Source organism: Harpia harpyja, chromosome 8, assembly GCF_026419915.1.
Source record: "Harpia harpyja isolate bHarHar1 chromosome 8, bHarHar1 primary haplotype, whole genome shotgun sequence".
In the NCBI taxonomy this organism is placed as follows: domain Eukaryota; kingdom Metazoa; phylum Chordata; class Aves; order Accipitriformes; family Accipitridae; genus Harpia; species Harpia harpyja.
The window spans coordinates 40726395-40740374 of record NC_068947.1 but is presented as its reverse complement, the minus strand read 5'-3'; the positions used below and the strand labels follow the sequence as shown (position 1 = coordinate 40740374).

General features: G+C 45.7%; 1 protein-coding gene across 1 annotated transcript in view; it reads left to right on the top strand.

Moving 5' to 3' along the window:
* The first annotated feature begins 386 nt into the window (after nucleotides 1-386).
* Nucleotides 387-13980, top strand: part of CD96 (CD96 molecule) — a 29463-nt gene continuing 15869 nt past the window's right edge. The window contains exons 1-5 of the mRNA XM_052795126.1: nucleotides 387-542; nucleotides 3554-3979; nucleotides 7519-7628; nucleotides 9098-9320; nucleotides 13518-13573. Of these exons, the coding sequence (XP_052651086.1) occupies nucleotides 485-542; nucleotides 3554-3979; nucleotides 7519-7628; nucleotides 9098-9320; nucleotides 13518-13573 (873 nt within the window). The 5' untranslated portion in view covers nucleotides 387-484. The remainder of the gene's footprint in view (nucleotides 543-3553; nucleotides 3980-7518; nucleotides 7629-9097; nucleotides 9321-13517; nucleotides 13574-13980) is intronic.

Sequence of the window (13980 nt, the reverse complement as noted above, 5' to 3'; positions counted from 1 at the left end):
GTTTTTTAAAAGAGAGTGAGCGTAGAGACTCTAGAAATAGTACATTTGAGCTATTTTGGACTAACATGTGAAGGAAATGAAGCAGGGAAAAAAAAAGTCAGGTTTTTGTACATCATGTACCATATAGTCAACCTTGGATACCTGACAAGGTTTTGAGAGAGCGTAAACCAGTAAACTGCTTGCTCTGAGTTTGTCTGAAAAGACAAAGGAAAAAAGAAAATGGTCTTCAACTTGGGCTTACAGTATAGGTAGCGTTTTCAAAATAAAGGTTTCACAAAACGTACTAATGTTATCGCTCTGGCAGGAAACTGAGGCTTTCACATTTAATGAAGCATTTCTTTGAAGTCACGCTAAAATGATGAGCGTGACTATGTTGCACATCTGCCTGTCTGCACAGGGCAGACCACTGCAACTTCCTTTTCCGAGACACTGCCGAGAGCAGGCCAAGAGAGCTACGTATTTACCAAAACTTCATCAAGTGAAGATGGAAAAAAGGTGGCTCTTCTCCCTGTTTTGTTTGCTCTCGGTGCCCAGCGTTGCAGGTAAGCATGTCAGTGGGACGCCTTGACTCAGATTATGACGGAGGGTGGCAAGGGGCAGGGTGGCATGTGCAGGCTGGGCTTAGCGTGTCTCACTAGGGCAAGCTGTAGTTACCGGTAATGATTTTCTATTTCCCGACAACTTTCTAATAACCTAGTTATAATGTGCAGCTAGTAAGGAGTAAATGGCTTGAGCCGACTAGCAGATTAGTTTATTCAAAATGCCTAACCTGTTTTCACCAGAATAATCACTGAGATGAGCTTACTTGTATTTAGGGCAACATGTGCTCATCTCCAGCAGGCAAAAAGAAAAACTGCTTTCGAAGAGTAAATAAAATATCTCTCTCTTTCACACACACACGCCTGTGTATGCAGAGAGGAAGAGTTGAAACACTTAAAGGCAAGGATAAATTGTACAGCTGCAACCCTTTAAATAGATTCTTCCCTTCCTCTTCCCCACCCAGCCCTACGTGCTGCATTAAAGGCTTGAGAAACAACTTTGTCATTGGGAGTAAAACTTTCACAAAAGTTGAGTAAGGAGAGCTGTATCCCCATCAGAGGGAGTTTAAACCAATAACGATCTGAGGAAAACCAAGAAAAAGCCTGATGCTTACAAACGTCTCCACCAACCCCACCCCCCACAACAGGCTGACCATGCTGAATGCAGGAGTACTTATTACCAGCTAGGAAGAAGAATTTTGTGGGATAAGCCTTTTTCCAGTTAAGAAAGGAAAAAGTTCATGTATTTGATCAGCATGGTAAGATGCATCTCAAAATCTGACATAGGCTGTTCCTATTTTCTACATCACTGAGGCAAACTGGATGGTAAAAGAAAGGAAAATATTTCATGTGTGTATTCATAGAAAATAAAAGTTCTAAAATGCAAAGAAAGAACTAGAAGCTTCAAGACACGCACATGCAGGAAAGCAATAGTGTTTAGGGAAAAATAGGACTGTTGTTTTTTTCCCCCGAGGATGAAATCCTCACTGAAGTCACTCAAAGGTGAAAGTGCACACCACCATGCCCTTCGTGGAGATCAGAAATCTAAATGTCTGGGAGTTACTCTATTAAATTTCAAATAGAGCACAAGTATGAGCTAATGGAGAGCATTTGATTTGGAAGAATGAAGTTGGCATAAAATGAGACTAATTATGTTGAGATGCTAACTAAAAGATAAGAATACTTTTGCATGAAAGGGTTTCAGTTAAAATAACCTAAAGTGCTAGGCCACTAACAAACAACACAAATTAAAATGCTGTTTCTACATATGTAATTTTTCATCTTAATATAAAATATTCAAGTAATTCTTGGTAGGCATTCTTTACATGGTCCTTTGACCTAATGTATCAGTATGAGTATGAGAGATAACTTGCTAGGTGTCCCTTGCCTGCTAGTCTGATCGCAAGATTGCTAATAGCTTTTTACTTAACATTTACTGATGAAAAACTTACAGTGAAATCAGTAAGCATTTGCTATAATAAGCTCCCTGGACCGACAAAAATAGTTTTCAGTAATTTTTCTCACAGCACTTGTCACTCAAGCTTATTTTTATTTACCCTCTTATGTCATCCCCTCTCTTGGAAGTCAGTTAAAAGATGAACAGAGCATGCACAGCAATAAAAAACAGAGACTGTGGGCCACGGCCATTCAGTAGCTTTGTTCACCATGCACCTAGTCTCTGCGTGTTCATGTCACGCTTCAGTGGTTTGGTACCAAATCTCAGCCAGCTCTGCGGGGACGTGGGACTCTGCCCTTGGTGTCCTTCCCTGTCAAACCGGAGCTGTGGGTGCGCAGGGTCCCTCTCTCGCTCCCGGCTGAGCCGGCAGAGCGTGGGGCACACCGGCCCCCCTGCAGGCACCGTCGAGGCTGCCTGGCCTCTGGCAGGGCAACCCCTGGCTCAGGCGCCCCGGAGCCCTGTACCACACGGCAGAGCACACGTCAAAGCAAAGAAATTGGTACTGGCTTTTTTCAAGTAAAGAAGGTGAGCAGTGTGCAGTTGCTGCAGTGAGGAGTCAGTGGTATGGCTGGTGGGACTGTGGGGCAAGTTCCCAAAACAAATTTACAGTGATGTTTTGATCCACAGGGAGGATAAAATCCAATGGAGGTGGGGGGCAACAAGTGCCTACCTAAGAACATCTGCACAAACTCTTTTTTTCTGGGTTCCTGCACGCCCTTTTGAAAAAAGGCCTTTTTGTGTATGGCTCTGTGGGTGTGATTGATTACTTGCCTCACTACAACTCCCCCATCCATAAATTTTTCATCTCCTTGAGTTTGTCAGTGCCCTGTATATAGGGGTTTGGGGACTGTGAGCATCTTGTTCATAGGAGGGAGAAAGGGAGAAAAACCAATTTTACTACAGCAGCAGCAAAACCAAGCAGTACAGGCTCCTGTTGAAAGCCCCTTCATTTCACCGATCCATTACTCCTTTATATGGCACACCAAGGACTGCCAACATGCTTTATGAAATTAATTGAGGAAGAAACTATACATACCAGGGTATCTCACTCTGACACTGAAGCAGATACTCATTCAGGCCATGCAGGATCTGTTTAATAACGTGGAGGTAAAAGAACAGCTTTCTCTGTTGAAGCAGCGAAGGCAATAGCAATGGGCAGGGGGGAACAGTGCAGGGCAGAATTAGCCAGCAAGGATAACTCATTTGCTCTTGCAAAAAGAGCTGGGGAATAACGAGGCCCAGCTTCTGCTTTATTTATATCACTTGAAAGATTTCCATTTTCACAGAGGCCCTCAGAGCTCCCATTTCACTCCCGTGAGTGTGATGGGAGCTGCCCACCCTCTTCCAGACAAGCATGCGTCTGCTCTCCCAGTTCTCTTTCCACGGTTTGTACTGGTGGAGATCTGCTGTAAAGCTCCGCACTAGAAAGCCTGTTGTTACAGTTGTAGGGTATTCATAGTTGTCTATGGCTAAGGCACCAAATCATGTCAAAGATGGCTTAGTAGAAAGCTTTGTTTAAACATGACTTACACCAAAAACTGTCCCATTTGTTTTTAAGGCCAGCCTGAAGACGTCATTACACAAACAGAAGTGGTTCGTGCTTTGCCAGGTGCTGACGTGACCCTGGTGTGCAGCTTCCCAAAACCACACACCACCTACATAATACAGACTCAGTGGTCCAAGACCGATGACAACCAGCTTACCAGAATAGCTGTTTATCACCCTGTTTATGGCACCCACTACTTCACCTTTCCTGAGGCCTCTTACAACTTTTCAGTGTCCTTCAGCATGAGGAAGTGCTGCAACTGGGATGCTACAGAGGCTTTGTGTTTCCGTGATCCAAATGCCACGTCTGAGTGCAATCGGTGGGCTCTGCATCTGAAAAACGTTACCGTCTCCCTTAGCGGGCAGTACGAGTGCAGTTTTGCCACTTACCCATATGGGACAAAGGCTGCAAAAATTCAACTTATTGTCAAGGCAGAAGGTAAGTGATTACGAATGACATGTTGCTTTCTTGTAATGGGGAGTGGTGGTGGGGAGAATATCAGGATAGATGAACTCTTCTTGGTCGGTGATGGTGACTTGTCTGGGCTTTGCAATGGTGCCACTGAATGCTGCCGCCTACACAGTTTCCTATTTACCAGGCACTTTGTAGCTGCTGTTATCCAGCTCATGATTAGGAAACCTTGTTTGTCTGGAGAAATACAAAGTTAGATAGGAAGGCAAAAAAGGTGGTGAGATGGGTGGTTTCCACATTTTTGTTTTGGAGAAACATGCTGCGGAGAAGACTGGATGAGCAGCTCAGGATATGGTGGGACAGAGGCTGCTGGATCGCCAAACCACGCTGTGCTTCTGCTGTGGCATGCAGCACTGGGCACGAGAAAGAGAAAACACCCTTGTCTGGTTGAGGCTGAGGGCTGGCATCTGCAGGGTGTGCTGAGTGTTAGCTCAGTGGAGGGATGTGTGTCCCCACTGTCAAAAACAAACCGGAGTAAAGTGGGGGATTGTTTAGGACAATCACAGGAATGGAGACTTGGCTGCTTCTGTCAGCCAAAAGGAAGCTGGAAAACAGCATGACTGCTTTTGGTAAGTAAGCCTCAGGGGAGAGTGGGAACTCCAGGCAGGATATTTAAATTATCCTGGCAAAGGAACAAATGGGTTTAAATGGACATGAATGGATTTGACTGCAAATTAAACAATAGTGGCAACCATCAGTGCAGCAATTTTGGGAACAGCTGTCTAATGCCAGCAGTGAGGGCAAAAGCCTAAACTGCTGTGAAGATGGAGCTGGGCGGGGACAGGGGGCAAGCTTGTTGGTGTGCACACGGGGGACTGGATTTGATGACACCAGAAACCTCTTCCTGACCCAGGTTTCTGTTAACAAGCCAAGAAAGATTAAAGTAAATGCAACAAACCTGGCACGGTTTCAGTTCAGAGCTACAAGGCCAACATGCTCGCCCTGCTTGTGCCCGGGGCTGTAGATGCAGCACGTGTTCAAGGGTTAGGAGCACGGTGAGTGCAGGGGTGGTAGGGGTAGCAGAGGGCAGCAGCGCTCCCACCGCCTCTTTGGCCTGCATCGTGAGGCCAGACTGGTGGCAGGAGGGATGTTGGTCCCCATGCTGGCTCACACTGGTCCTGCAGCAGGAGGAGGTCCTGTGCAAGACTCGTACACAGCAATGTTTAACCCAAGCTGCTGCCTCGCTCCCTGACGGCCCCTGCACGGCAGTGGCTCCAAGCGTTTTGGTGGTGTTATCCCGGCGGCACGCCTCAGGGGCAACCCAGCAGCACCTGCCTGCCCTGATGAACTTACAGAGGCAAAATTAGAGCCAGCATCTCTGCGCAGTCCATAGAGGATGGGTGTGTTTAAACAGTACATGCTGGATAACTGTGTCAAGGACGAAGCTGCCACTTTACCTGCGTGTGCTGCAGTAGGCTCCCCTTTGGGAATTTTCCTGTGCTTCATAGAGCAGAGGGGCTGGATCAAGTGGAGCGCGGTGAGGTACAAACAGTGCTGGTAACAGCGTAAAACGCTCCCATGCTTCTGTTCATGCGATTTTTCTCTATCTCTTCCTTAACACAGTAGTAGTGCTAATCAAGCATTGCTCCTTTTCTCTTGCTGGTGCCCTTGGTTGATACTGACATGTTCAATGCCGTTATTGATGTCTACATGTTAAACGTGGGCAGCTGTCGTTCATATCAGCATCATTGTGCCTTTTTGCAGCAACTGCGTGATGTAGCAAGCTGTGCTACTGATAACTCCTTGCTAGAGAGAACTAAAAAATGCAGTTTGCAACATACCTCTTGCAGATTTGTATTTTAAGGTAACCAGATCTTTTGCAATGAACCACTTCCACTCAAAAGAAGGCAAAAGACCTTAATCCAGCCTACAAGTGGGATGGAGAAGGGTCCTAGTCATTAATGAAGTACAGATCCCAACTACATCAAAGCGAAGTGAATCCAAATGGACTCAACTTGTAGATACTGCAAAAAGCCTGCAGAGCAGCAGGCCTATGTAGGACTGACAAACATGGAGGACCTTAGCCAACAGGCTGTTAATGGAGATGAGAATCAAAGACGGGGGTGGAAACAGAGCAGCTGGGACACGTGACTGTGAGAACAGGCAGAGGCTGTTTGCAGGCTGAGCTCCTGGGGCAACTACTCATCTTCGTACTTCTCGTATGCTGCATGGCACTTTTGCATGGCAGCTTGTCCCAGCAAAGCCTCCTATGCAGTTTTCTTCGTGGCGAAGCTATAGATTTGCTTCCTTTGCCCTTTCTTTAACCTTTTCTGCACTATCCAGCCCCTTTAGGGCTGTGCACTCTGCGTCCCATTGTGGTAGCTGGCTCCTCAGCTGCTTTGCTCTGATGGAGAGCGGAGACAAGCTGCTTCTGCTGCTGGGTCTCCTGCCCACCACTCCGGGCGCTGCCTTTCGTCGCATGCCTGCGGCACAGGCTGCATGCTGGCACTGTCACTCCATGCTTGGGTGTCAGACGTAAAGGAAGTTACAGTCACCAGAAAGTCCCCACTGCTAAATAACATAACAGTCTGGGACTGCTAGATATTCTCCCTCCCCTCAAGATAAAAAATGAGTAAAATATACAACTATTCTATCTCAACACGCAAGCCAGAGCTACCAGGGGAGCAAAGTTCAAGAGTTTCCCCGCAGCGTGGGCTCGTGCCTGCCTACAGGGGAGAGGGAAGGCAGGCCTGTGCAGCACAGCGGAGGCAGACGGGCAGGCTGCAGCCCACCGCTGGCCTGAGGGTCAGGGAGATCGGCGCTCACCGAGGCACTCGTAGCATCTCCTGGCCATCACCGCCGCTCTTCCTGTTTAAATGCACACAGGCAGGCAGACCCGATGTTCGGACCACGGCTGTGCTCTGTTCGGTGCATCACTTTGCCCTTCCACGGTGGACTAGAGCCCTGGAGTGGGAATGGGTAGGGTAGGAGATGCCAAAATGCTTTTTTAAATTGATAACAAAGGAAAGAGTGACAGGCTCTCTGCTTCTGGTAGCGGGCAGGTTAGACAATAACAAAAGGGGCATTTACACTGAAAAACGGGGTTAATCTTAACCTGCTTGACATGTTGAGCACCTCGCTTAGCGAAAAGAAGGTCTGCGGTTATCTTCAGAGAAAAGGCAATACAGGTGTGCAAAATTGATGTGAACGTTTATTGCCACAGAAGAAAATTGTAAGGGAAAAATTGAAGCTTCAAATTATTCTCAGTTCCAAAAGGAGACATCTTGATCCTGCAGTTAAGCAAAGGTTTGTATGAATTGCCCAAAAATTCAGGTAAAGCTGTGAATTAGAGTCATGAAACTGCATCTAGAATCAGATGCAGGGCTTTCACGTAACAAAAGTGTCTATGGGTAATGGTTGAAAATTACAGTTCCCTTCTAATCAAAAAAGTGCCTGTTCCTTGAACAGAAGACTAGTCAGCATTGGTTTTTAAAGCAGAATGAACATCATGTTTCTGATTTTCCTTCTTGGGCTTTTTTTTGTCGTTGTTGTTGCAATGATAAAAGAGGAGCAGCTCTACGTGAAGGAAGTGCGGTTAAACCAGACTTTAGAAATTCCGTGCGTTGAGGACACGACCTCAGAAAATTTCTCCAATTATCCTTTGAAATGGCTAGTGGTAAGTGTTCTTCATCCCAGGTACAAGCTTCAGAAGGAACTACAGGGTATTTTTGCAGGTTGAAATAGAAATGTTGGACTTTACTGTGTCCTGCAGAATCTGCTAAACAAAAAGTATCGGTCGTGTTGGACTGTGATAATAAAGGGAAAAAGTACAAACATGGTTTTGCAACATAGACACCACAAACAATAGCTGTGGAAGAAACAAAGAGGGGAAATTCCATCTTAATTGCTTTTAATTTTTCAAGAGTACATGTTGAGCAGGTCGGTGGAAAGTGGCAAAAAACTTAGCAAATGTAACAGAACTAAAATATTCCTTGTGTTGGATTTCTTAGGGATTTTTGCAGTAGTGAAGCTTTAGTATCTCTGACAAGTACACGGTTACAGCATAAGGTAGTGAGATATCAGGCCGCTTTGAAATAGAAAAAAAAGGGGGGGGGCTGACTCTAATGGTTTTGTTTTTGTTAACCTCTGTGTCACAGATGCATGCCAAAGACATGCAAACCCAGTTACCTAGCTAACCACATAAAAACTATTTTTAAGCAATTTGCTGTGAGATATAAAGCTCGTTAAATTTTTGTACTGCATCTCACTTTCTGGATAAATATTTGTATGCATGTTTTAATGTAACCTTTCAGCATTAATTTCAGTATGTCGAGATAAGTATCAGCCAGCAGTGTCCTTGAGTTTTGCCTCTTAATTTCTATCTATTGTCACCGAGGAGCTGTAACTGTTGAGGGTTTTCTTAAAGGTGATTATCTCACCCAGCTCATTATCTATTTAGATCTCCCCTTTGCAGCGCATTCTTAATATGAAAATTCTTAAAGTTTTTGTAGGGAACATCCCTGTCCTTACTACTTTTTAGTGTTGCTAGTTCACTCTACAAAGTAGCAGAGGAAGGGCAAAAAAAAACCCAAAGGTCAGCACAATGACACACGTGGGTCACCATGCGTCATTCAGAGTATAGCTTGCAAATATGTGCCGAGGCACGGATGTCCAGGATGTGCCAGCTGCACCTATATCTAAGGGTGGCTGGCACACAGGCATTAAGGGGGGATGACTTTTAGCTATTATTATCAGGTTCTCACTATTTAAAATCTAAAAGAGCAAGGATTTTCCTGGAATTTCAGTCGTATTTAATAGGTATGGGATGTTCAGCATAACTTAAAGATTGCTGCAGTGAGAAAGCAGCTCTGTTGCCCTCTCTGCAGGCTACAGAGATCAGGACTCACAAGACACAGCTATTTACTCCATATTTATTGGTACGATGATGACTGCTATTGGTTTTGAGGTTGTGGGGGAGAATGTATTTGGAAAAAAATAGATGTTGCAAATGTCCACTTACTACTACACAATGCTAAGGGTGTGAGGGAAGATTTTCATAGCGGGAATAAAGCTGGTCTACAAAAATATTTGGGGGGTGGGGGGGTGTCTGGTCTTCACACATTGTGTGGATTGCTCTTTTCACAGGGGGAAAATGGCAGGAAAGAGGAACTTGTGACCAAGGAGCCCTCCTGTCCTGCAGTGTACAGGAACAGCAGCATGCTGGATGGGCAGAGAGTCCGCCTGGGTTTGAACTACACTCTAAAGATTTTCCCCACCAAAATCACAGATGATGGCAAGGTATTTTCCTGCCACGTGGCGTACCACCCGGAAAGAGTTCAGAAGAGCAGCACCACCGTGAGAATATTCGGTAAGGGACTCATGCCAACTGCCCGCTTACTTGCACGTGGAAAGGTAACACTCCTGTCTGGTTCTGAAGGCAACAGCTTTTGAAATACACTGGGGTTTTTTTATATATACATATTTACATTGTATTTTTTTCAGCTGCAATGAGTTAAAATGTTAGTAAATAACCCCATAGTTCTTAGGAAGAGTTTGAGGCCATTCCTTCAATTTCTGGCATCAAAAATAGTAGATCCATTGTGCATATATCAACACCACTGGCGTGCACATTTCCACTATCTCACCCCAATATGTAAGCTTATGTGGGCACTTTGCGGGTTACAGGTATGCACCTTGGTCATCAAGATCTCTGTGCCCCAGTTATAAAATGACTGTGCTGTCTGCAGCTAGGAAATGATGACCAAAATTTAGTAAGCAGCTAAAGTGATTTGGAACTACCGTTGTAATGTCGCATCCTTGAAGGCATGTGGTGTTCAACTGCTGCCAAAGGCTCTGGTTCTGAAAATGAGGTCCTGCCTGGGGGTCTCAAACTGGTCAGGAGTGGCAGGGCCCATGTACCGCAAATGTGTGGGCTGGCATTTCATGCTGGAAGCCTTCCTCATCTTCAGTTACTTGCTCTGTTCCCTTTCTAGTGGCTTGGGAACTACAGTTGCTGAGGTACAACTGAAGCAGAAAAATGCTGCCCACTGAAAACTGGGCTGTATTTTCTGCTTATAGAGCAGTGGATCTGGAAAACATATTTCCAATGCTCCTAAAATGAATGGGTGTTAAACAGTGGGTCTGTCAACTGTCCCCTGACTGTAGCTGCTTGCCCAAGGAAGCCCACGGCTCGAGGACTCCATGGCCATGCGAGGCTAATGCTCTGAATGCAAAGAAAGTTTCAACAGGGAGCAGCAAGAATAAAAAAAAAAAAAAAAGCAAAACCTGTGTCTGGGACCTGTTGGTCACTGACACAAGAGAAATAAAAATAGAAGTTAATGATCTGAAATTTTCTCTTGTGTTTGCATGATTCAGACATGGGTCTTGCTTTTAAAAATCAACATTTGTCAAATAGCTACAGTGTTAGCTGGGTAATCGTTCAAGTATACCACCATACTTGAACTCTCCCTCCCCTCCATCCCTGCTGATGCTCTCGCCCTGGTTTGTGTATCTGTTAGCCTAAGAGTTTGCTTTATTTGGCTTATTCTCTGAATTACTGTGTCACATGTAGTTGTCTGTGCATGCACCCATATCAGCATATTTGTACAACAGGGGAGAGAGGCAAAAAAGAGAAAGCAACCATGGCCCTTGGGGGTGAACAGCCTGTGATGCTCCCAGTAAGTGCTGGCTGGCTTTGGACTGGGGTGCTATGCCCCGTCAGCCTCCCTCACAGGTGTCCTGAGGGCAGGGTTAGGTGGAGGGGCTCCCTGAGAGCTGGTTTGTGTTGGTGCTGAGGAAGGTCTCCCAGACCTCAAGCCAATGGAGTCCAGATCTTGGAGGAAGTGCATTTTTGTGCCCTTAGCCTCTTCACATCTGATATTTTGCTGGTAAAATAACTATTTTGCATGCTGCCTCACTCCTTTCTGTTACCATTTGCTAAAGGCACACTGCTTATGATTACCTCATACCAGCTTTTCTTCATTTACCTCTCTTGTGCTGCAACGGAAGGGGAGACGGAGAGCAGATGGTTCAGAGCCTCCCCTGCACCAGCCCACGCGCCCATGGGCTGGCAGGGCAGGAGCTGGCAAAGAACAGGCAGAGACAGTGGCCAGAATAATCCAGCAAGCTCCAGTTGACATTTGGGAACAGACAAACAGCCACTTCAGATGACAGCACCTCTCTTGTTCCTTGTGCCAAAGCTGACCGGGGAATGAAGAAATGAACATTTATGTCCTAGCAGGTAGACCCAGCCTCAAACGGCCAGGGCAGGATCTAGAGCATGATAGTAAGCGCATACACTGTCAACAGCACGTTATATTGGTTATATCTGTCATCCTGGCCATTAAAAAGGATGTAGCTAGAAAACCAAGGCCGACTGAAACTTGGGGAGATTTTCCCATCTCAGCAAGCCAGCATCCCCCCGTCACCCAAACACTCACGCAATCGAACCCCACGGGCTGAGTGGCATGAAAGAAGGGCAGGGAGGGCAGGCAGCTAGTGCACCACCGTGCTGTAATGGGCAGGAGGAAGAGGAGGAGAGGAAGGTACTGTTGCCTGGGGAAAGCTCCCTGTGCAGGTTCCCTCTGACAAAGACTTCAGAGCTAAGCACGACAGAGACAGCCCAAGTCTGAGGGGCAGCAGTGGCACTTCCCCACAGATGCTTTGAGGTGGCCTAAGTATGACTGAGAGCTGGGCAGGACAGGATGGGGAAGGCATGAACGAGTCCCTCAGTGAAGTTGAGAGTCTTGATAGGTTGAGTAAAAACAGACATTCAATCAAGAAACCTTTTTTTAAGAGGGTACTTTTGGACTGAAATGCTTTAAAATATTTCTTTTCTAGAACAGAGTTCTTTTAGATACAAGTTTCTGAGAAAATGGATGGCCTTTTCACATCTAACTTTGCCAAAAATTGATTTCTCCTTTTTGTAAGAGTAAAAGCTCAGCAGCAGAAACTACTATACTAAATATTGAATTTCTGCTAGACCCAAAACATTGGTAAATATCCTAGCAAGACAAATGAATGTCAAACTGTTAACGGGGGCTGAGATGTTAAATGGAAAAGATCTATTAGATCATTGAGAGCTATGCTTGAGAGCTGCCTGCCAGAACAGTTACCCAGCAAATATGTTTTCTGAGAAAGCAGAGGACAGCATCCAATACAGATGTGAAAAAGTATACCCATTCTCATCAAAAAACAAAAGGAAGAGCAGGCACTAGACTAGATGTTAGTCTCCCAGCCAACTTTTAGCTGAGATTAGAAGATCCAGTTTACCAGACTTTTTCTTACATCTGAAAAAGTACGGTTGTCTTCTGCTAGCCCCACTACCATCTCTACAGTTTGGGCAAGGCAGAAACAAGGATGAAATCTTAAGACATTCATCTTCTGACAGGAAGAATCCACAAAAAAAAGCCAACAAACCCCAGTAGAAGAAAAAAAAAAAGGAAATTCCACCCAAAAAGTACACAAAGTCCATAAGGCCATGATAATTAAATGTAGGTCACTCCCAAGCATAATCCATCAGTAACACTAGGCAGAAAAATGGAAATTAAAAAAAGAATTGCTATATAAAACAACAGGGAAACTTAAGCAGTTCACCTCAGAGGGGAATGTAATGAACTGAGGTGACCCTATATCAATTAACAAGCTCAGAAAAGAAAAGTATCTTAATGGTAGAGATTAAAGTTTAAGTTGGAAGGAGAAAAAATTACAGATCTTCTAAGTAATCCAGGGGCTGCACTTGTTTCCAGTCCAGTTTTAAGGCTCAGACAGGGCCAGAAGCACAATTTATCCAAGACTTTTGAGATTTACTATATATTAGCACAGTTTCAACAGTCCTTACTTAACAAGTCAGTTAATATTACTGCAAACCAGTCATCCCAATGGCTAATTTAGAAATGCCAATTTAGAGAGGCTTACGGTACTTGGTATATTTTACCTATACAGTCAGCCGCACCTAGAACCAAAATGCTGTGAAAACAAAAGAAAACACTTGTTTCCGTTTCTTGTGGATGTGGTCATCAGAGACCTGCTGCTCCGATGTGAAGGTGAGCTCTGGGCTTCCTGGCAAGGCAGGAAGCGTCTTGTGGTGTGACACTGTCACACATCTGCCCGGGCGACAGCATGTGGACAGCCGGTACCCAAAATCAACCAGCTTTTGGGGGGATGGCTAAAGCCTTTGCAGATGACTTTAACTGGCAAATGCCCTGAGGAACCAACGACTGGGGAGTGTTTTATTTCAGCAGGCCCGGGAAGGGTGGCTCTGCTGCCGGAGCCGTGACTGCGTGATGGTTTCAGCTCGTTTCTCCAGCAAAGCCGCCCAAGAGTGGTTTAGATAGGCAGTGAAATACATCATGGATTTTGTGGTAGTAGCTGCTGATATATGGTTGTAAACCACTTCCTCGACCTCAAATCGGAGCTGTGCAAGCTTTTATCTAGCTAGGTGTGTGGGTGGATGTAGGATTTAATTTCCACTCTTTTTACGAAACAAGGCTGTTAAGCCTTATTAGAAGCTGTTACTGTGACCTTCGGTATCCATTTCACTAATACATTTCTGTTTGCTTTCCAGCCTACCCTGAGATCTCTGTTAGGCTGCAGGAGGGCTCAGCTGGCACCGCGCAGAAGGTGAGCAATTTTGGAGCGAAGAGTAATGCCCGTGACCGCAACCGTGCCACCCCTGCAGGGCCAGGCAAGCTAAGCTGAATCAGACATAGGCAGGACCTCCAAACTGACCGAGCTCACAGGGCGACGAGCAAGTCAATGAGTTGATGTCAGCCATTCGTGCCCTTTCTCCCGACCGATTCCCATCCCCACAGCAGTGAGCTGCTTTAGTGGGCACAAACTGGAGCTAGCTAAGTGCTTCTCCATGGTGTAGGCAAAATCTGGTTTTGTGTTAGCCCTAGGGAAGGCTCCGGGCCAGGACTGAGAGGCTGTGAGGAGCTGATGATGTTGCAGGGGGCTGCGATGCTCCCTTTCCCTCCCCATCTGCCAGTTACCACCCGGCAGCCTCGGGCTGCCCTTTCCACACTGCT